Here is a 23,246-nt window from a genome sequence, read left to right on the forward strand (position 1 = left end):
TAAATTCGACGTTTTGATTATTCGAATTAATTAATAATCACGAATATTGGTTAGATATCAATTAGGTATATGATAATTTTATTTCATTTCGTGTCGATTTCTTAAAAATTTTCGGTTGCTTCTTTTCTAATCTGTTCTCCATAAACAATTAGGAAAAAATGATTAAGCCTCCGTTCAAACGCTAAGGGGGGAGAGGGGCGTATCAACCTCGTCGGGGGGAACGGCGTGCGGGCGCCCCAGAGCCCGCCGCGGTTAACAAATTTTTTCAATTTTTTTTTTCTTTTTTTTTCTTTGTTTACCAAATTAGGATCCAGGGCCCCATAGCGAGTACATAGATATACACATGGCAACCTCTCACAATAATTATAATAATCACTATCTTTATTACAATTAATTAATTATATAATAAACTTATAAATCAATCAATCAAATTTATAATTATGGATTTGATTCATAATTATTCGATCAGTTGTTGAGTTTTTTTTTGTCATTTTTTCCAAAATTTTTTCTCCTTTTTTCGTTTTCTTCGTAATTTTTTTTTCCTCAATCATCATTTTTCACTTCCCCTTTAGCAATAATCACCCCAAGTCACAATAATAATAATAATAATAATAATAATGATAATATTATTATTAATAATAATAATGAGCATAATGTATAATCAAGCACTCAATAATTAATATATATAATAAATGGTAAATATACATGTATATCGATACATATGTAATAATAATAATAATGATAATAATTAACACATACATTATTGAAACTCAACGATCATTTTTATCTTTCGTTTTTATTTTTCCATGTGAAAAATCCAAACTTACTATTTAATATTATATTATAAATTCATATAGTTTAGTTTTATTGTATTTTAATTATTAATCATTATTTTTTTGTTGCTAGTCAATTGTTGTAGTTATCATTTACTTCTTCGTTATCGTGATATCTCATATTTCGGACCTCTACGATAACCCTCCGTCCCCCCGTGATCATTTTTCTTTTCTTACAGTTAGTAAAAAAATGATTAATTCGATTTCCCTTTCTTTATTTGTTTCCGATCGGGCTCACGAGCTTTTCATAATTCTGATTTTGTTGCAGGAGCTTCGTTTCTGGGGGGTACGAAGGGGGTGCCTAATTTCTGGTTTTGTTTCAGTGCTTTATTTTTTCCAAAAATCGACTAGTTGTAAGAACGAGAGCAAGGGAAGGAGAGAGAGAGAGAGAGAGAAAAATAGAGAAACAAAAGTTCGATTTTAGTCGGTACATGAAGTGATTATTCCCGATTTTTATTAACAACTGCGGGTTTTAATTCAATTACATGAATAATTATCGCGATGAATGAATAATCGTGTTATTATTATTATTATTATTACATTATTAGTATTGTTATTATTAATAACTAGACAATTATATAAGATTATATATATATGTTATTGTTAATCGTATTGGTATTATTATTATAATAATAATTATTATTATTAGTATTAATATTATTATGATTTTCTCGATTCATCATAATAATGTAATCGGTGTAACAATTATAATCAATAGCATCAGATAGTCAATCACCGATTACTGTTCTCCATTTTCTTTAGAAAATGTTTTTTTACTTTAAACTCTTTTTAGTTCAATTTTTTATTCTCTCCCTCATCCCTTATTATTGATATGACGCGCGTTCGAAGGTTCATTCCTCCGATTTTCACTTTGTTTTCGACTTCTCTTTCTTATTCTCTTTCCTTCTCTCTGTCCCTCTCTTCGTTCATTTTTCTCTTTCTCGTTTTTTTCAAATTTCTATTTTGGTTTCTCTTCGATAAAAAGAGAAAATATATTTTTTCTTCTAAGTTCACTGCAAAAAAATTCAAAGATCTTTCGTGATAATAATAATATTAATAATAATAATAATGACCAGAGTAGCAGTAATAGATAATAACAGCTAATAATAATAATATTAATGATCAATCAATCAATCAATCAATCAATCAATCAGGGTAAAAACACACAGATCAATCGAGGGGTGAGAAAAAAAACAGTAAGTTTCGTACAATATATATATTATACACAACAAGGCGCGGGTGACGTCCGGGATGAATATGAATTTACGTTTTTTTTTTTGGATTTTCTTCTTTTTTCTTTTTCTTTAATATACAACACACAGTTTATATCGTTAATAGTCATTCGTTTTATATCTTCGCACACAATTCTTTTTCTCTAGTATTATATCATTAATTAATCATTTTAATTAATTTTAGTTCATTTTATTTTAGTTTAATTCATAATTCATTTATTTATTTTTTTTTGCTCTTTTCATTTATCATTTTTCATTTTTCATCTTTCTATCACTCATTCATTGATTTATATATAGGAACAGCTAGTAGCGAGGTTCGGTTACGTCTCTATCACTCAATCTTTCTTTCTCAAAAAATCCTATTTTATTATTTATATAATATACATATATATATGTAATGGTTTTTTAATATATATATATATATATAATCATAAGTGTGTATATATATTTATATGGTAATTTTCAATTTTTGAAGTGGCGGGGAGGGGCGGGGAATTTTTCGGAATCCTCCTTTTTTTCTTTTCTTAACGTTATAATGGCAATAACGATAATAACAATAATGATGCCAATAATAATGATAATAATCATGGATTAATGCGACGCAAATGTCATTATATGCAACGCGTGGTAATTAATTATGAATTTAATTTTAGTCAGTATATCCTTCTATACAGCCTATCATTCGATCATTTACAGAATCTATTATGTATGTATTATTCATACGATCGTAATTTATAATTATTATATGTGATGATTTTTTTTGTTAATTTTGTTTAATTATATTTTTTTTTCTAGCCGTTGCCTCTCATTTTCATTCTTGTAGTCATTACTACTACTATTATTATTATTATTATTACTCCTATCATTATTGTTATCAGTGTAAAAAAAATTAAATGAATAAATTGAATATTGTATAGTTACTATTCATATAAATATAATTAAATAACAAAGCAAAAGGAGAACTGAATAAATAATAAATATAGATGTATATATATATATATGTATTACTGTTATTATCATTCTAACAATCGGCGTATGTTTAAAACAGGTAAATACAGTGCGATTCTGGTGAAACTGGTCGTGATCTACGCATGTGTCGAAATATTAGTATTTTTCAATCCCCGGGCGAGCCCGAGCCTCGCTCGAGTCAGCGTAGCCACAGGCGTAGGCGTCTTGTTGTGATCTACAGCCCTCAAGGTGACACCTCACAACAAAGTGCCTACGCCTGCGGCTACGCTTACTCCAGCGCAGCTCGGAATCGTTCGTAGAACGAGGAATTCGAATATTTCGACGCATGCGTTGATCGCGAACCATTTCACCAAAATCGCACGGTATAATATACACAGGTATATTAACGAGGCGCGTTTATATTTGTATGTAACGTACATAATTTTTCTAAATATTCTTTTGTTATTATCGTGAGTTTCTTTTTTAGAAAAAAGTAAGCAGAGACGGAACGAAAGGATAATATCTATATTATAGACATAATTGTGTGCGCGATCATGTTTGCCAAAATAATTAATTTCACTGGTTACGTGAAATTACTCGTCCTTTTTTTTTATCGCGATCGAATTAACGGCGAATTTTCCCTCTGTAGATAAATGCAAATGGGTTATACGTATACGCAATCAGGTTTCCCTGTTTCCCACCCTTTCCTTACCTACATCCTTCAATTTTCTTCCCTTTCTTGAAAAAAAAAAAATTTATACGAGCAACAAAAAATCGAACGTGGACGCATAAAATATATACAAAAAATTAATAAGAACAAAGATTTAAACAAACCAGAAAAAAAAACAACGATGGTACAACAAGATAATCATTAAGAACAAAATTTGATCACAATAACATTAATAATCATGTTGATAATAATAATGATAATCTTAATAACAATAATTAAATAATTGATGTCGGACGCGATGTTATATACAATTATGATACATACGTGATTTAGAAAAAAAAAAAAATGTAACGAGGTATGTCCGTGTTTCTGTCACGTCCGTCTATTCTTTTTTTTTATTCATCTGATTTGCAATCACTTTAGATTGTAATAATAATAGGTATGTAATATTAGATGGTAGAATGTGTTATTTGTATAATAATGTATAACAATGACACATATATATATTACTATTATTCCATGGTGAGAAAAATTCTTACTTCCGATAGTTTATATTTAATTATGTATAGCATATGATGATATACTAAACGGAATAAAAATTGCGATGGTATTTTGTATCTTTACCGCATCTGATTGATTCTGAATTTCATTTGTCATTTTCTCTCGATTCTTGTCTTTCCCATTCCCCACCCACCCCCTTTTTCATTATCATTCATAATCAGTTGTTAATAATTGGTTGATAAATAATCATTACTTATTATAAGTATTTTCAATGTTAATATTATTATCATTAATTATTATTACTATTACACGCTAATCAATAATAGTTATTAGTTTAGTTTTTAGTCGTGAGACCCTCAATTTTCCCGTTCGTCGATTATTTTTTACTCTCGGCTTTCCGCGACTCTTGTTTTTTCAAATTTCTTTGCCTTTTCTCGAACGTCATTTCAACTTCTTTTTTGTTATTAATTTTTGGTTTGTCCTTTTTCCCCACTTCTTTTTTACCCTTTCTCTCTTCATTTACATTAATTAAAATCATCTGATATAATATATATAATATATATTTGTATATGTATATAATATTTAATTATAGTTTAATTAATTGCCCTTCCTGCGAGGTATGGGTTACAGAGACGCGGCGCGGCGCGGCGAATAATTGCTGCATAATCATTATGACTATTGGTTTATCATTATCATTACTAATTATTAATTATCATTATTATTATCATTATAGTTATTAATATAATAATCGTCAATTGCGTTAATCGTTTGTATCGTTTACCGATAATCATCAATATCAGTTCGTCTGTTTTTTATTTTTTATTTTTCATCTTCAGCACATTATCTCACAACATGGCCGTTATTAAACGGACATAATAATGAAAAACTTACGTGAAATTTAATTCGTTAATTGAATAATATCGAAATCATCATTACATGATAATCGAGTGATATTTGAGATGGTATTCGGCATCAAGTAAATTCAAACGAATGAAAGATGTCACGATGAAAGACAGAAGCGTTCGTGATCGTTATTATTACTCCTATTAATTTTAGGTTTATGACTATTATTATGAAATACATTTTGAGGATTCTTAATTTTTTTCACCCCTGATCTACCACCGTTGAGAATCTTCTTACTCTTCTTATTCTTTACTCTTTATTCCTCGTTCCGAATTCTAGAATAATTACTTAGTTAATTGAATCAATCGATTATCAATCGTCTGCAGCGTGCGATAAATCGGACATAAATTGCGAATGTGACGCTATACATATTTACTTGTTTTATTCATAATTAAATAATGATAATCACGTACGTATGTATATATATATATTTTGTTTATTACGTCGTCACCGCTAGATATTATTAATCATTCATCGTATAGTAATTGTTAATATTATTATTATTTATTATTATATAGAAAAGCATTTTTGTGACAGGAACCTCGAGTTTCTTAACTTAAGAGTTATATTATAAGTAAGATTATTATTATCTGTATTATTACTTGTTACTTCTTTTCTTCTTCTTCATTCATTTTATACATTAATTATGCTTTATTTTATCCTATGAATAGCGGTTGATACCTCGAATCGTTTTTTTTATCCTCTGTCCTTCCTCGTTGATTGTTAATGTTATTAATTATTAATTTTTCTTTTTCGTCTTCATACTATTATTATTATTATTATTATTATTACTATTATTATTATTATTATCGTAATCATTATTTTCTATCAGTTTATTGTTAATGATATAATAAACGAATCGTCCTTAATGCATTATTTTACTACACATACATTTATACAGTAGACTAATGATTCGTGCTTGCGTGACGCCATGTTGAATTTTATTTCATCAATGTTTTTCATTTTAGTGGCGAAGTTGCAGATATTCTCTTAATATCTTATAAACTTCTTGTTTCAGATGAACAGTATAACTATATCGTACGGTAAACTTCATTGCACACATATAAAATTAAAAAAGGGTGATGAGGAGGAACAAGAAAAAAAGAATTAACAATTAACAAATAAGAAAATATTTGTTCACCGATCTTAAGTGTCTTACAGCGCAGTATACGAAGATTTCGGTACGTATGATTATTATTATTATCAATACGACATCATATTCATTATTAATTTACCGAAATGCTTTTCTTTTACGGTTGCTTGTCTGTTGCTGTTTTTTTTTCGATGGCTTTTTTTCGCATTTCATGACTGATGACGCGATCAGGTCTGTTCGTGAGAATATAACTCCTGATGATCATTATCATCATCATCATTATCAACGTTATTATTATTATTAATAGTATTTTTTTCAATAACAGATGACCCATCGATTCAGTATAGTATCATGTTATTGTGTAGCAGTAGGTGTGGTATTTCATTAAAAGTGTTTGTTATACGCTTTAATTATTACCATATGTGTACGATGTACTAATGTTACGTTGGTTTTTTTTGCTCTTCTCGTTCGTTTTCTCTCGACTTTTACTACATTTAAACGCGTACGACCATTACAGTGAATTATTACGCGGTGTTCTACTGTACATCATCATTATTATTAATAATATTACTATTATTACCTATTATCATTATTATTACTATGGTATTACTACCAGTATTACGGTGTAACACAAGTACTTTTTCTTTTTTTTTTTTAAATCATTTTAATCAATTTTGTATTTATAATTTTTCAATTTGTTCACCGTATTGGTATAGCAGTAATTTCATTATCATTATTATATCGGATTAGATGAATCGGTAATTACGTGCAATATAATGCTGCTGTTGATAGTTGATGTGTGGTATTTTTTTTGTTTTTTTTTTACACATTCCAACAAATTTTTACTCGATATACTCGTTTAACATTTCTCTTCTCTATATAGGTAGTTTTGCATAATTTATTGCATAGGAACCATATCATTGGGTTGTGTTCTTGGTTTTTTTTTTTTTCCTTCTGTTACTTTCTCCCCTCTTCGTTCATTCGAAGAGCAAATTTTTTATTCTCAATTAATTACTATTGCATGTATATCACTAGGTATGTAACGCAAATAACAGTTCCCGACTACCGTTTTTGCTCGTATATACATATAATGACGATAATACTAATAATAATAATAACGATAATAGTAATGGTAATAATAGCAGTGATAATGATATTAATGATTGTAATAATAATAATAAAAGTGATAGTTATGACGATAATGGTAATAAGTAATAGTAATAATTGTAACAGATAATCGAAAATAAAGAATCAATTTTTCGCAGCTGATACCCGTTCGCCTGTTTCGCGGTTTTTCTCGTTGTTCAGATTTAACTGCGTTTGACTATTTCGTACGTTTAGTTATTTACTTGTTCATCCGTTTACTTATTTATTCCGTATATTGAATGCGTACGAATAAAGAATTCACTCGGATATCGTTGACGCTGTTGTTCTTGTTTTAGTTGTTGCCTTTGAGCCGTGATAACAAATTTATACGTATAATATACATACGACGATTTCATGTAACATACATGTGTGTATGTTTCTGTGACACATTCCCATTACTGCTTATATTAGGTATACATATGTATATCAGTAACGAGGAATGAATGAACGAATGAAATGTTATTGGTATTAATATTATTATTATCATTATCATTATTATCAGTATAATCGTAACAATTGTTATTGTTGTTGTTGCTGCTGTTGTTGTTGTTGTTATTATTATTATTACTATTATTATTACTATTATTAACATTTTTTTTCTCGCCTTGAATAGTTACGCGTAACGCACGTCAAACATATAGAGATATACAATAATAATAGTAACGGCTGAATTAGCGCCATTTTTACATTACCAACTATATACTATAATATATACTACATAATAAATTATTTAAGAGCCTGACCTACCTTTACGATTGCACCGTACCATTGATTTTTTTCGCATATAGTTATTTAGTTATTTCATTAATTTTTCTCTTCATTTTTTCTGCTTGTTCAGTATCGATATTGACAATAATAACAATTGTCCCGTTTGAGATGATTTAGTATAATTTCTTCTCCTAATGCATTCACCCATTTTTCTTTTTTCATCTCGTTGAGTTCTTCTTCGTGTTTTTTATGTTTTATTTCAATAATCTAAAACAGTATGTTAATATGCTGCGTAAGTCGAAGATTTTATTATATCTACCGTTTTATATTAATTAATTAATATACTGATTAGTGGCTGTCTTAATATTAATAGTAGTAGTGGTAGTAGTTTATCTTTTAGTAGTTAGTTTTAGTAATATTTAACTAATGGTATTATATATTTAGCATTATAATTAACATTAATAATTAGTAGTTAGTATTTCAGTGATTAGTAGTTTAGTTATTTTTTCTTTTTGTTGTTTTTTGTTGTTTTTGGTTTTTAGTGGGTATTACTTTAGTAGTAATATAGTAGTAGCTTCATCATTATCATTAGTAGTATTTTAAATACTAGTAGTAATTCTTTTTTAAGTATTTTATAATATTTTAGTAGTACAACATTATTTATTACTTTACATAGGAACGTTTGTCGGCCCACCTCGTTTATTAATATATATACATGTATATCATCTGTATATACATACATGTATATATGTATTTCGTGCAGGAATAATTCATAATTAGGGTTCCGCACACACCGGCTGCATCGATTCTAAATCCTTCTCCCTCTTATTTCGTTATAACATTTGCTTTTTTCCAATTAATTGCCTTCGTCGGTGATCGGTATGGTTTCGGTTTCCGTTGTCATTCGGATCCGCGATAAGTCCCGTGCGATCGTTTTTTTCGTGACTCGTATGTATTTTTCATCTATTTTAATTAAGTTTTTTTTCCTTCCTTCTCTAGATTAATAATTTTTCATTCATCTCAAGTAAGTCGAATACACTAATTAAATGTAAATCTTCCATCGTCAATTATTGGTAAAATTTTTACTCTTACTATTGTTATTCGATTATTATATTTTCGTTATACGGCGATTTGAAAAAAGTTTCTCTCTTTTCTCTTTCTCTTATTACGTCCGCACATTCGCGAATATTTATTATTATAGTATAGGAATAAAAGTTTCATTTTATTATTTTCACGATGTCGATTTTCTTTCATTCTCCTGATGATTTAATAGGAATTCGTTTATTACTATTATTATTATTATTATTATCATTATTATTCATAATTGTTACGATAATTGAGAGGAACTTTGAATAGCGTCCAACTGATGTGGATCAAAAAATGTACAAAAATAACAGACAATCATAGTAACTGGAAATATTATTTTCATAGTATATATATATATCGTTCACTATTGACAATATAGTAAACGATGAATAATAGTGAAAATTAGTGAAAATAAAAGGAAATTTTTCTTCTGCACACGCTAATCATTACTATTTGAATATAGTCGAATCAATGATTGTGCACTCGTTATTTTCACCGTGGATAATTTTCAAGTTTAGTCGTTGGTTATTTTTTGTTTTTTAAATTGATTACCAGTCGAAGATGTTATGTCGTTGCACAGCGTTCGAGTAATTATCGCGCTCCGGTGAGAGCTTTGGGAATTTCTTGTATTAGTTTTTGCCTTTTAGTATCAGGAGCGTTATTGTTATCTTGTCCTGCGGCGGTAGCAGCCGCGCTTTGATTGGTTGATTGTTGAAGGTTGAAATTTGACCCCGCGGAGGTCATAATCGCGCTAGTTGAATTGGTAGTCGTCGTAACGGTCGTCGTGCTTTCGGCCGCTGCTCTAGCCGCCAAAAGTGTTATTTGGTTCACGACGTCCTCCATTTCGTTGGTCAACGGATTCGCAGCCTCATCCTCTCCTCGCTCCTCTTCCTCCTCTTCGTCTTCCTCCTCTTCTTCATCTTCGCAGCCCGACCCCGACGCTCTTTCCGAAGCGGATGCGGCAACCCGAACCGATCCCGATTGAAAATTCGTACGCTGTTTCAGCGACTCCAGGTTCGAGCGATGCTGAGGAGTTTCGACGTGACGACGTATTTCCGGCAACGTAAAAACGGTTTTCGCATCTCCTACGCACAACGTGCAGGACCAACGGGACTCGACCAGACGCAAGGCACCCCGACGCTGCTGGTTCCCCAGATAACACGATCTTTGATGGGACAATAACGACGACTCTTGCGGATAAGCTCGGCCGCAACGACGACAAACGAGGCATACCTCTGTTTCTACTTCGCGGCAGTGTGGAGGCGTTTCCGGTTTTAGGGAATTCGATTCTCCACACCCCGAAGGTGACGGAAGACGGACCGTTTCGAGGCCCGGGTGGTTTGGATCTTGCTGAAGAAATGCCTGCATTAGGACACGTGGTACTTGGACATTTGTACCACCTTCGACTTGCAGAGACATCAATGGTGAAATTCCTGAATTTCCTGGATTTGTCGAGGTCGAAGTCGCTACTGAAATCAGATAAGAATAGTCCCGGTCAACCTCGAACTCGTGCAATCCAAATTTCTTGTTACCGTCGAACGAAAAACTTTGACTATATTTTTTGGAAAGAAACCGCGACAGACGAATCGCCGTACGATGCGCGGCGACGTTACACCTGAAACATCTATCGCGACAATCGTTCCCGCGGGAGTAAAATTAGTTTTATCGGACGTCGAGTCCTATAATATTCCCGTTAACGTAGTTACAACAACGTGCATGAGTTTGATCCGTAGATGAGCGAGTGATGAGCAGTTATGAGGCAGGAAGCGTTAATGATAGCCCTTCTCATTCACTCATCCCATCTCTACGCCGCTCTTCATGCCTGTAATTATCAAGGGAACTGCACGGGAGACACTTGAGCATTATACACGTATCCATCCACACCGATCCGGTGATACGACGCCGCTGGATGCGGGAGCAAATAAAATTGTACGAGGAAATCGGGGAGACGTGCCACCGACGTTCAATCGGGGGACGGGAGGATGTGTTTTAATCTTCCCCGATCCTCCGTCACTCTCTACGATTCTACAATATAATATACCAATTTTCGCCCACGGGACTCACGGCGAACCGGTTACGGCGATTTCACGATCATTCAAATTTTAATCAACTTCAATAAAAGTTTCGGAAATTATCGCCCAACGATATTGTATCCTTGAAAATTCCGAAGGAATTCCTTCGAACATTTTTCGCACCGAGTTAAACGGTTCTTATACATAGTATCAACGCCCATCATTTTTACGATTGACGCGAAATTCTTCCCGCTCTGACAAAATTCCCGGAGGACTCGATCCCCTTAGTACGTCAGGTTCCGTCCTGCGGTTGCGAACTAATTTTTAACTTTCGAAATAAATGTTTAAAACGACTGTTCGCCGCTCCCATCGGCGGTGATATGCTCGGATAATTCGTGGTATACGTTCCTTCGGGAAGCGTCCCGCAAAGAATGCACAGGACTTCATTCGATCGGTTGAGAGCCTCTCCCGTCCCGTATAAAGATAGCGCGAACGACACATGCTTGAAATTTGTTCGAGCTTAATTTACGATCGAGATCCTTGATCCGAAAACATATCCCAACGCAACGTCAATGGTAAATAACTTTGAGGACGAATGCGCGCGCGAGTTCCGAGGAGACCTTGGATTCGGAAAGGTTAATTGCTTGAGTTTTCGGGCGTAAGGCAAAATAAGAAGAAAAGGAAGAAACGATACAGGTTACGCGGTCGAAATAATTCCGTTGCGAAAACGATGATCGAGGTTGAATTTTTAATTGCCGCGAGTTTCCCCGTTCCCTGGGGAACATTATACCCGCGTATACATGCCCACCGCCGCGGTCAGATGATATCCACAAAGCGGATCAAAGGACGCCTTCGTTCGTTCGTTTTCTCATTTATTTATAGACGCCGACTACTCGGTAGGTGTAAATTTTAATTAGCAATCAATAAATTCACGCGGTACCCCGGGTCGCGAGCGCATATACGTATACGTATATGTATATATGTATAATACGGTGTGCGGCAAATTACGGGAGAGTCGGGTATACCGTTTTTAACGACTTCTTCGGGATGTATCTCGAAATTTAACCCGAAAGGACGAGAGGATATAGAGAAACCGGCGGATAAGGAAAGTTGGAAGGGGGTTGCAAGGCGCTTTTAAAACCAGGGTACGAGGCGTATGGGGCGAGGTCGACTCACGGTCTTCCCGACTCCCGACACGACTGACCGTATCCTGTACAGGAGTATATATATACATATATACGTACATCCGAATACACAGGTAATTTTATATACCTTCGTGTGTATATATATATATAGACGTTCCAGACTCCCGCTCTCCACGTACGCGTCTACCGAGATAACAGAATTAGTCTCGTACTAATTTATTTCCTAATTCCCGCGCGAGCGGAGGTGTGAAACACTCCTTCCAACCCGTCGCCCGTGAAAGAGAGAGAAAAAAAAATGGAAAGAAACTGAAAACGAAAAAAAAAAACAAACGAAATACAAAAATACGAAAATAAAGGGAAACAAAAAAATAATCCCGATGGGATAGCAGCGATGCTCCGCGCACAGCTGCGGTATATATAGGTAAACACACCTCTCTATCCCTGACTGCTGCAGACCGGGATAAAGGATATAACGCAAGGAGTGGAATGCTCTCGCCCACGCCTCGTGTACACATGTATGTACGCGTACGCGCGTTTGTATGTTTCTACATTTGTGTGCAGCGTGCCCGCGTCGACGACCACTTCTTTCCCCCCTATATTCCCCCCCATTTATTCCCTCTCCTTCAGGAATGTAACTTGGACGTACTTCGCGCGCGCGCGCGCGCGCGCTTCTTTCTCTAGTACCTACCAGATGCGAGGTAGGTTGGTAGGTAGGTAGGTAGGTAGGTAGGTATATCTAGATGCGTTTGGAATATGGGAATTTCATGTATCTATGCACATATTTTGCATGCATTCGCGATCCGAAGGAGGCGTTGACTCCTTCGGGGATAAAGTTGCAGCGTTAAGGGGAATCGGTAATAACAGTTAAATTGAAATTGAACCGTGGCTATTAGGGTTCTCGATTACAACATGCGGATCGCCCGATAGTCGAGGCGTTTCGAAAGACGAGAATTTTCGAGGGGTGCAGTCGAATCGGAAATTGCAACTTTGCGAAAAACTGGATCCAGAAACCGGTGAAACGTTTCCCGGGTATTCGAGAGAAGGGGATCGCGGTCATCGAATTTTCGTAGGACGTCGACGTCCGGATTTGGATGTTGCAAAAAAAAAAATCGCCTCAGATATCCAGAAAAAAAAATTATGCTCGAGGAAATAATCTCGGGATCTCTAATACCGACTAAAAAGGATAAACATGTATCTCGTACTTAATGTGTTTTAACATCTTCATCCCAACTATATCCTGTAAAAGATAGTGAATTAATTAACATTAATTTGCATTTTGGGTCCCGCGGGACACCGCTCCCACACACGTACACATGTATATACGTATACGTGAAGTATCCTGAATTAGCGTCCTTTTCCCATCTATAGAAAATACATCCCATAATACACCCGTGTATACACACATATGTACGCACCTCTTGATTTTCATCGCTCGTAAAAAATCCCTGGTTAATTTGGATCGCCCTGTGTCCTGTAGGACAGATACAGGGTGGGATGTAACGACCTCTATATATTCATTAACTATCGGCGGTCCCGAAATAAAATAAAACGAAAAAAGAAAAAAAACGATCATCGGCTTGAGGTTTACACCGTGGATTTCTTTCCAATGTTCTCGAACGGAATCGAATCCCCCGGATCTCCACCGTTGCTTGGACAAATTAGAATCACTCCGAGTCGATAGGGAGAATCGGGATAATATTATGGTGGCAACAAATGGCAGCATTTCTATGCAAACGGGTCGTGAAAACGTGTTATATAGTACACGAGGATGAGGTTCCCAACCGGGTCTCGGGGACTCTGGGACTCTGTAAGTCCAGACCGTTGTTTTTTTCGTTTTTTTTTCCGTTTTTTTTTCGTTTCTTTTTTTTCTCGCACACGTTTCTCCTCCTCTTACTCTCAGCCACCGGACCAAAGTCTTACGGTGACTTTATCGAGTCAAGACTCGTAAATAAAAGGTAGGTTAGATTATAACACGGTCAACTTTTACACGCAGATATACACCGGTAACTCTGGCACGCCCACGCGTACGTACGTACATTGCATTCCCTCTATTATCCTTCGGGACATTTTATACAAATTTTTTCGTACAACAGAGAAAAAAAAAAAAAGAATCCTTCGAAATTAGCTACTAATCGTCGACACGCGGCCCGCAAAAGACTCGAATCGGGAATCCAGTAATAAAATATAAAAAGGAAGAACAAAAATCCATCCCTCGTCATTTCCTCGAACAAGATTTTCTCTTTTTCTCCTCCTTTGACGAAAAGTTTTTTTTTTGGAGCAAGGCCTTATGTGGTATTCGTTATGTACGATACACTATGTGTACATATGTACACGTATACATATATCGTGCAGGCAGGTCAATTTTAACGTGTGTACTTTGATTGGCGGTTAGTATCACTGGGTGTCAGGCAGGAAGCCGTGTATTATCTCCGCAATTGTCTCACGACCCTCCCCCCGCGCTCGTCGTTTCATCCAACCCTTTTTATAACATCACCATCAGCGGCAGTAACAGCTGGTTGTTAACGATAAAATCATTATCACCATCGCGGTAATATACTCGTACGAGTGTACGTGTGTACGAGGAACGTTTACCCTCCGTGGTTTACTGTTGCCGCCGTGATTATTCAATTAATAAATGGAAGGCTGCTCCGGCCGTCCGTCCGGATCTTTAATTATTTAAATGCTTGATCGCTTCTCAAACTATGTCGTTATCTGAGTTGGGGTGGCAAAACGGAGTGTCGAGTCTCGTCGTACCGAAAATTCGTAGACGCCGAGCTAGCTGCAGGTACGAAATCGGAAGAATTCTGGTCTCGATTTTTTTTTTCTTTTTTTTCAATTAGCCCCGGAGTTGGAGTGAATCAATTAACGACGATGATCATTGAATAAACGGTAAATAAATGAGAAGCGAGCTTTTCCGATTCATTATCACGGCAGCGGTAATCGGTATCGAGATCGTCTTTATTTTCTCGTCTCCTCTTTTTTTTTTCTCTCTCTCGCCAAGAGTCGTTATAACGTAGTATCCGGCGCGTCGGGATCGTTAAAAATAATTGTCAGTCGCCTTTATAATTAAGGGGTGAGAAAAAAAATGATAACGATAATAATAACGATAGAAAAAAAAAAAAAAAACGTGAGAAGGAAGAAGCTTTCCCGAAGGACGAGAGGGATGCAAAGGCGGAAAAGAAACCCCTTCTCGCTGTTCGGTACCTATAGCAACAACGGAAAAAAGAATAAGAAAAATGTATATATGTATATATAGAGAAAGAGAAATGAAAAAAGAGAAACGTGTATTTCCATTCTCTTATTTTTTATTCTTCTTTCCTTTTCCTTCTCCTCCTCTAAATCTGCTTACGCTCCTTACCGATGCACAATAAAGCCTTCTTCTTTATCTTCGGCTTGTTGTATTTGTTGGCACATCGTTAGGCGCCGGGAGGAACGCGACGGAAGGGTGGCCGTTGGTTTGCACAGCGAAAGGGGGCGGAATTATATCTATATAAGGGTGGAAAACGGGCTACAGGGTCGCGCGCGGTGCGATCGAACAAAGGAAAACTCTTCAAGTAGTAGTGGCTGCTTGTTAGTCAGATCTGAACCAACTTCCAACGAATCAAATCCTCCCATTTTCTTTCTACAAATATACCACCCATTCTCTCATTCCCATCCCCTTTTCCTTTTTTTCCACTGATCAGGGCTGTCTATCAAGAATATTTATTAGACTGTTCGAAGAGAGCGAAACAAGAAAAAAAAAAACACGAATTTGACGGAACTACGTAGATTTTCATCCCTTGTCGGTGGTTTTCGAAAAATTTTCGACGGATACACGGTTTTACTTGAGACGCGATGCCACGAGGATTATTATCGATTGAAAAATTTTCATTTTCATTATCTCTGGCCCCCCTTCAATTTTACTTCCCTTTATCAAAGCGCTACGAAGATACATTCTGTTCACGTATAATTTAGATGCGGAGGGATCGAAGGATTCTTTCGAGATTTCGCTTTTCATTCTCTGCTTAATATCCCCTCGACGAAAAAAAATTAGAAAAAGACGTATAAAAAGACCAAAGTAAAATAGAGAAGAAGAAGTAGAAGAAAGGACGGGGATATTAAAATCCGGAAGTACGCTTTTCTTTCTCTGCGGTGAAGCGTGTGGTTCCGTTTTTTTTTATTGTTATTTTTAAAAAAAAAAAAAAAAAAAAGCTCTTGAAAAGAAGTAGGTGCTCTTTCATACTTTCTTTCTTAATTCTTATTTCGCAATTCCCGCCTCCCCCTGGCTTGATCACGTATTGTTTGCCGTGTTCTTCTTTTTATTTATTTATTTAAGTTTTCTTTTTCGCTTCTTTCTTATTTCACTTCGTTCTTGTTACTTCGGGATAAGGTGGGGTGAAATATTGGCGAAGGAGAATTTGTATTCTTCTAATTAGAAAATTCTACCCTCTCTCGGCGATTCTTTTCTTAAGCAAAGCCGACCTTTTTATACAGCAACGAGATGTATATGGAAACAAATTAAATACACGAATTGATGAATGGGGAAAATAACAGAGATAAAGAAAAAAAAGTACACGAGAGGGCGGTTGTTTAATTATTATTCAAACACGAATAAATATTTTATTTTTCCTCTTCGTTTTTTCTCCAATCTAAAACCCCGCGGTGCATTAATATTTACACCGTGTATTCTTCGACGAAATTTTTCACCCTCGAAATTCATCCCCTCGAAAGTTCGGTTACCAAATCGAAACTTTGAAACCATATAGTTTAACGAGTGGATTTGAAAAGTGTACCGAAAATCTATCACGGATCATTCTCAAAGTATTTTCGAGAAAAAAAAAATAAGGCTCATCCGAAATCTGGTTCACTAGCTACTTCGTTTTATAAATTATATAATACATAAAATATACGTGTATTACACATATATACATACATTAAAGTGACACCTCCGGGAGGCATAGGTGTCAGATGTAAATTAGCGACAACGTCGCACCTCCGGGTCTTCCCGATGCCCATATACGATATACATACGTATATATGTACACATTTTTTTTTCGTCACACATGAGAAAGCTCTTGTACGTTGCAGGTGAGTGAAAAAAAAAAAAAAGTAATAATAATTAAATAAGAAGGCGCGAGAATGCCTGCGGAGTAATTAGTTTGCAAGGGGGCGAGAGGGGGGGAATATACGCGAGCGTGTATATGTATGTATATAATTGGGGGGTCGGAAGGGGGGAGGAGGAAAGGAAAAGTAGGGCGTTAGTGTCGGCAGACGGATTAAGAAGCCCTACAATTATCAGGCGTCCCCGTAATTGAGATTCATCGACAAGCAGAACGCGTCCCTCGTTTCTCCCTTTTTTCTCCTTTTAATTCCCTTTACCGTATAGTAAAACATACGAAGCGGACGTCTCTCGAAGTCATTGGAAAAATCAGAGACCGAATGCCCTGCCCGGGTCGATGAAATTAAGCCGTATCAGAAATTTATCTATACGCATAGTCATAAATCTGTGAGTATTCTTTCTTCTTTTATTTTCAAGTAGGTGCCATAATACCGATTTAACGGAATCCCGAGGGATGAAATGAAAATTAAAACCGATACCCGATACTTATTGTTAGTTTAGTTCTTTTTTTTTCACACTTGGCTAATTGGACTAGTTTTAGGGATTCGTTTATAAAAGCGCGGTTTCGATTTCTTTCGATTTTATTCCGAGACAGTTTTATTATCTTCCTACGGGAACAGGTGAAGATTATTTCGCAACGCGCCACCTGGAGGTTGCATCGGGATTCACCTGAAATGTGTTTTCCCTTTTTTTTTCTCCTGTTTTTTATCTGTTGAATTTATTGCGGGAGAATTTTTGCGAAAGTTTATACAGTTATCGTTATCGCGATCAACAAGGATTCCTTCCACACGTTCCCGTATTCGACTGGATTCCTTGAGCACCTACAGGAATTTTACAACGATTATATAGTTATATACGTTCGCGTGCCACTGCTCGATCTCCCCCCTTTTATTACCAGTCTACGTACCTACTCCTGGATCACTTACTTACGCACCTGTGTATTTACTCATTTACTCGAACCAGATCCCGGCACGGGATATTTTTCTCACCTATCCTACGGGACGATTTTCTTTTTTTTTTTTTCTCCAATAGAGAATCTGTCGCCTGATTCAATTACGGGAATGTTTAACAACAAGTGACTTCAGCCGGGTGCGGGAAGGGAAGAAAAAGGGAGTAGGGAAAAAATAAGTCTCCTCGTTAAACTGTTTCTGGGGTTCCCGTGGGAATGAATACAAAGATCCGGTAATTAACCCGTTAGGAGTATGGCGCGGACAGACGCAGGAAACAAGGATGTAATTAATTACGAGCCAGGGGTCTTTTTCTCCGGGCGAGGGAGGGGACGGAGTCGAGCCTGGAAGATCCCGGACTATTTTTCCGAGGGGGATAAAACAGAGGAATAAGAAAATAAGCGAGCCTTCAGGAAGTTGACAACGCCGCGGCATGGCCGGGAGAAGGAGGACCACGGGGACGGACGACCTGTTGCTTCGTTCTGTATAGCGGGAAGAGGAGGATGAGAAAAAAGGGAAGCGGCGAGTGGGAGGGAAGAGGAAAGGGGGAGACCGAAGAGTGCCGAGGGGTTTAAGCCGTCTGGTTTTCTGGTACACCCTGCAGAAGCTGTGAGCCGGCAATTAACCCATCAACCCCTTAATGAATGAACTCCCCCGAATTTCACCCCCTTATACTTTACTACCGTAGTATATCCGAACGACTCGAAGTTCTCACACCGCTTGTTAAACACCATTAGCTAACTACCCCGGGGGTATTTGCATCTCTCCCGAGTTAAAGGGGAGAGAACAGATTCCGAATTCCTTCGACCCATTATCATCAGCCACCGCAATTATGACGCGATTTTTGTTCTTTTCGTTTCGTTCGATTCGTTTACGACTGTGAGGATAAAAAAAAAAAGGTTGACAAAAAAAAGAGAAAAACTAAAACACGCTCAACGTTGGCAAGAGTTTTCCATCGATCTTGAGATAATCGTATGAGAAGAAAGAGAAAAGAGAAAAGGAAAATCGGGTACTTCTTGATTGAAAGAATGTATTGGAGCATAAAACATTCCTTATAAGTAACATAAGGATAAAATAGAGGTGGATGGAGGTGGAAGTGGAAGTGGAAGTGGTGGTGGAGGTGGAAGGGTGTTACGGGGGGGTGGCTGGCTGGCTGGACGTTCGTACGAAGGCATAAACGTGAGTTATGTTAGCAGTTAGATAGTTGAATCTCAGTATTCCGTGGCGTGCTCTCTCGCCACGTTAATATCTTCATTACTAAATCATCCCTCCCTCCTCCCTCCTACCTCCAGCCCCAAATCTCCCCATTTCCCCCCTCGCGCTTCTCGTACAACGTCGCGGTTCTTTCCACGGCCATTTTCATCCACTGACCACATATAATTTTTTTTTCTCTCGTATATATATATATATATATATGTATGTATGCATCATATCGCGTATACGTGTGTTTCATATGGTCTCTTTCTATCCCTGAACATTATCATCTCACTTACACGGGAGTCGTACGTACACGTACGAGTCTAAAGAAATCATCACCTGAGTGAACTTTCAATTCTACGAAAAGTTTATCATTCGGATATTACGCTGTACACACTACTTTGCAAGTATGAGTTAAAATCCTTTCTACATAGAACGTATTTTTCGAATTTTCTATCTTTGGCAGAAGAAAGTTTTAGTTTTCGAGTGATCGGTCTAGCCCCGATTTGGAAACGAAATTCTCATGAGTTAATTTCATCGCTGATAATTCAAGAAAAAAAGACCACATTCCTCACCATAATTTGATCACCTTATGAAATCACATCTTTTTTTTTTTATACACATATACGGAACACGGGATCGTATCTGTACTAAATTCACGGGGGTTGTAGATGAAAAAGAGAGTGAAAAGAGAAAAAAAAAAAATTAACCAAAACATATATGGCCTACATAAATATACAGATAATAATGGTGGGTTATACCTGAAGAAAATCGCGTATAGATCTTAATGCAGGGTTTTGTTTCCCTCATGGGTAAGGTATGTAGGTTTTTTTCTAGTTTTTTTTTTGTCTCTTTTTCTTTTTTTTTTTTTCGATGGTTGGAAGAAAAGAGAGAAGGGGAGTAGGGTGGTTGTATCTTTGGAGAGAGTATCACGGGGTACATTAGCAGAGTTATATTCCCAGGGGGCGAAACCCGGCTACGGGTGTATATCTTTGTTATTTTTTATTACGCCCCCGTGTGTGAGGAGGAAAAGCAAAAGCAAAAGCAAAAGCAACACCAGGAGTAGGAGCACGGATTTTCTGTTCCATGTAAGTGTATATATACCCGGTATATATGTGTGGTAAGTGTATCGTTCTATCTCCCTTTGTCGCTGTCTCAATTTTTCCCTTTTTCAGTTTCATTTCACACGCCTGGTCCCGAACAATATGAAAAGAAAAATCTCAACAAAAAAACCGTACCGCTAACCTTACGTTCTTCGGAAAACTTAAATTTGTTATTCAAAATCCGAGAATGATGTCGTCGCTCCGATAGTTTTTTACTACCTTATCCCCTCGAAATAAAGACCGAAGGAAAAATAATCCAACCACTGTGTAATTCTTACTGTATTTCGTTCTTTGAAAGATTTTTCAAATTTTACATTCTCGTTCCAGAAGCTGTTTGGGGCGAGCGCGAGAGATTTTTTTATGTCTTCTCATCCCTTGCTTCCGAAGTTTCCTACATGCTCTCCCATTTCCACTTTCTTCGCGTTTTAGTTTTTGGTTTTATTTTTTCTCTTTTCTTCCACCACGTTATTGAAAGCATTATTATCCCAGGCATACTCTATGACACACTGCACGCGAGGGTAGGTATACGTGTGCGATGCACATAGGTAGATCTACACTCATAAATATATATATGTATATATGTGTGTAATTTTTTTTACGTACAAATATATATAAGTATATAGGTGCGTACGTCACAAACACTATATTTATGAAGAGACATTAATGCCGTTTTTTTCTTTTTACTTTTTACTTTTTTTTTTCTACTTCTAATAACGGCACCATATACGAGCTATGGACTACACTGCAGCTACACGTCTACACGTACACTTATTCATACGTAGTATACATGTAGAAGCATACGCATTATACGCATTGTACATACGTGCGTAAAGGTATACCTTATACCTCGAGGGGTGAGAAATGCTAACACCCGAATATTGGGGTGCGCGATGCTGCGACGGGGGATGAAATGAAGCGGGGAAGAAAAAAGAAACGAATCGGAAAAAAACGCTAAGAGAAGGTGAACAAAAAAAAAAAAAAAGAGACAAATAAATAAAATGAAAAAAAAAAAAAAAAAAAAAAAAAATATGGAATCGGATCATCTGCAGGGGTGCAGCTCGCAAGGCAACGTTTTTTCTCGTCGTTCATATTTCTTTTTTTTCCATTCGGATCACCGCAGAACCGTGAACTTTGGTGCGGTATTTCGAAAAATCAAAAGTAAATTTTTGTAAACGCGCTTTCTTACGCGGAGCTCACAACGTAATCGTGAAAACGATGAGATTTTATTTTATGTTCCATTTACAAATTTATGAGCCAATATAATAACCGTATACGTACTTCAACACATATATATGTAGTATGTAGTAGAAGTATACATGGGAATAGCGCACGCATGTAGAACGAGAACATATCCGCGTTTATATATTTTCCGTGCGCGTCATTTGACCCCGCGGGTCTTGACCTCGTCACCCGTTTCACTACTCACCGAAACGTTTTCATTCCACAGCATACACAATATCACGTAACGCATGTTTGTATTGCATACGTACGAGCATATGGAAGAAGACCACCGCGCATCGCGCCTAGTAGTAATTCTCGTTCATAATTCGTTCGTTCGTTCTTAAGGAATATTGTCATGTAGATTTTCTAGCTTCTTTTTTCCATTCTTTCTCTTCTCCGCATTATATTTCGTTTATTTCTTTTAATTTTTTCTCTTTTTCGCTCGGCTACAAACGCCGATATTCCTACACACGTTGTACGCGGTGTAAGTGCAGCACGCGCGGTGCGACGCGCGCTTTCTGTACAAAAAAAAAAAAAATAGGAAAAAAGAAAAAGAAAAGAAAAAGAGAACCGATATCACACACGTATATCTACAGATTTCAAAAACTCTATTTTTTGTAAACACAAGCTATTGTAACGTATAAATAATTTATGTTAAAAATATATATACAGGTATATGTAATGTATACGTATCCGCACAACGATGTACTAGTGTGATGCGCATAAATTTAAGACTCTGTAAGAAAAAAAATCTAATTCGTGTTTAAAAAAAAAACTCGTTCGGACTCAAATTACTTCGAGGGGAGTGACGAATTAAGCCAACGATCTAATTTGAGGTGAGACGCAAATTTTCCACGTGACGAAAAAAAAAAATTACAATTCAGTATCAAAACAGGGGAGTGAAAAAAAAAAAATATCTACCAGCTAAGCAGAGAGGGTTGAATCGAAAGCTCTCTTTCATTTTTTCGCTCCAGCTTAATTCGCCTTTGGAAAATGGATTATATTTATACAAAATATACGTATGTATGGATTTGTGTACGTACCTAAGTGTGTACATAATTAGGAGTAGCACGGGGTGCATATATATATATCTTTGGTTGCTCGAGCGACGAGGAGAAGGGTAGAAGAAAAAAGGGTTCCGTTTTTTTGGAAGTTTTTTTTTTCCTACCTACGTTGGATCGGAGCGTGTGGTTTGAAACGCAAATTACGAGAAAACCCACCGCCCTTCGTTGTGCGAAATTATTTTTTGGGGTGTATAAAAAGTTTGAGAAGATTATCGCGAGGTTGGGTTAGGTGGGTGTGAAATGAACTGTGCAATCTACAGGGAAAATTGAAGTTTCGATCGAAAGGTGGAACTTGTGTCAGTTTTATCCATTTGTATTCTACTTCGTGTAAACCTGTTC

General features: G+C 36.2%; 1 protein-coding gene across 5 annotated transcripts in view; it reads right to left on the reverse strand.

The window, feature by feature from the left end:
• Window positions 1–4,522: 4,522 nt before the first annotated feature.
• LOC105687808 (zinc finger homeobox protein 3) overlaps window positions 4,523–23,246 on the reverse strand; it is a 178,073-nt gene continuing 159,349 nt past the window's right edge. For 4 of the 5 annotated variants that reach the window (XM_020853417.2, XM_048651183.1, XM_020853414.2 and 1 more), the window contains one exon: window positions 4,523–10,589. In XM_020853417.2, coding sequence (XP_020709076.2) covers window positions 9,712–10,589 — 878 coding nt within the window. In that variant the 3' untranslated portion in view covers window positions 4,523–9,711. The remainder of the gene's footprint in view (window positions 10,590–23,246) is intronic. The other variant, XM_012403699.3, reaches the window with a different exon arrangement.

The sequence above is a fragment of the Athalia rosae genome, chromosome 2, assembly GCF_917208135.1.
Source record: "Athalia rosae chromosome 2, iyAthRosa1.1, whole genome shotgun sequence".
Lineage (NCBI taxonomy): Eukaryota > Metazoa > Arthropoda > Insecta > Hymenoptera > Athaliidae > Athalia > Athalia rosae.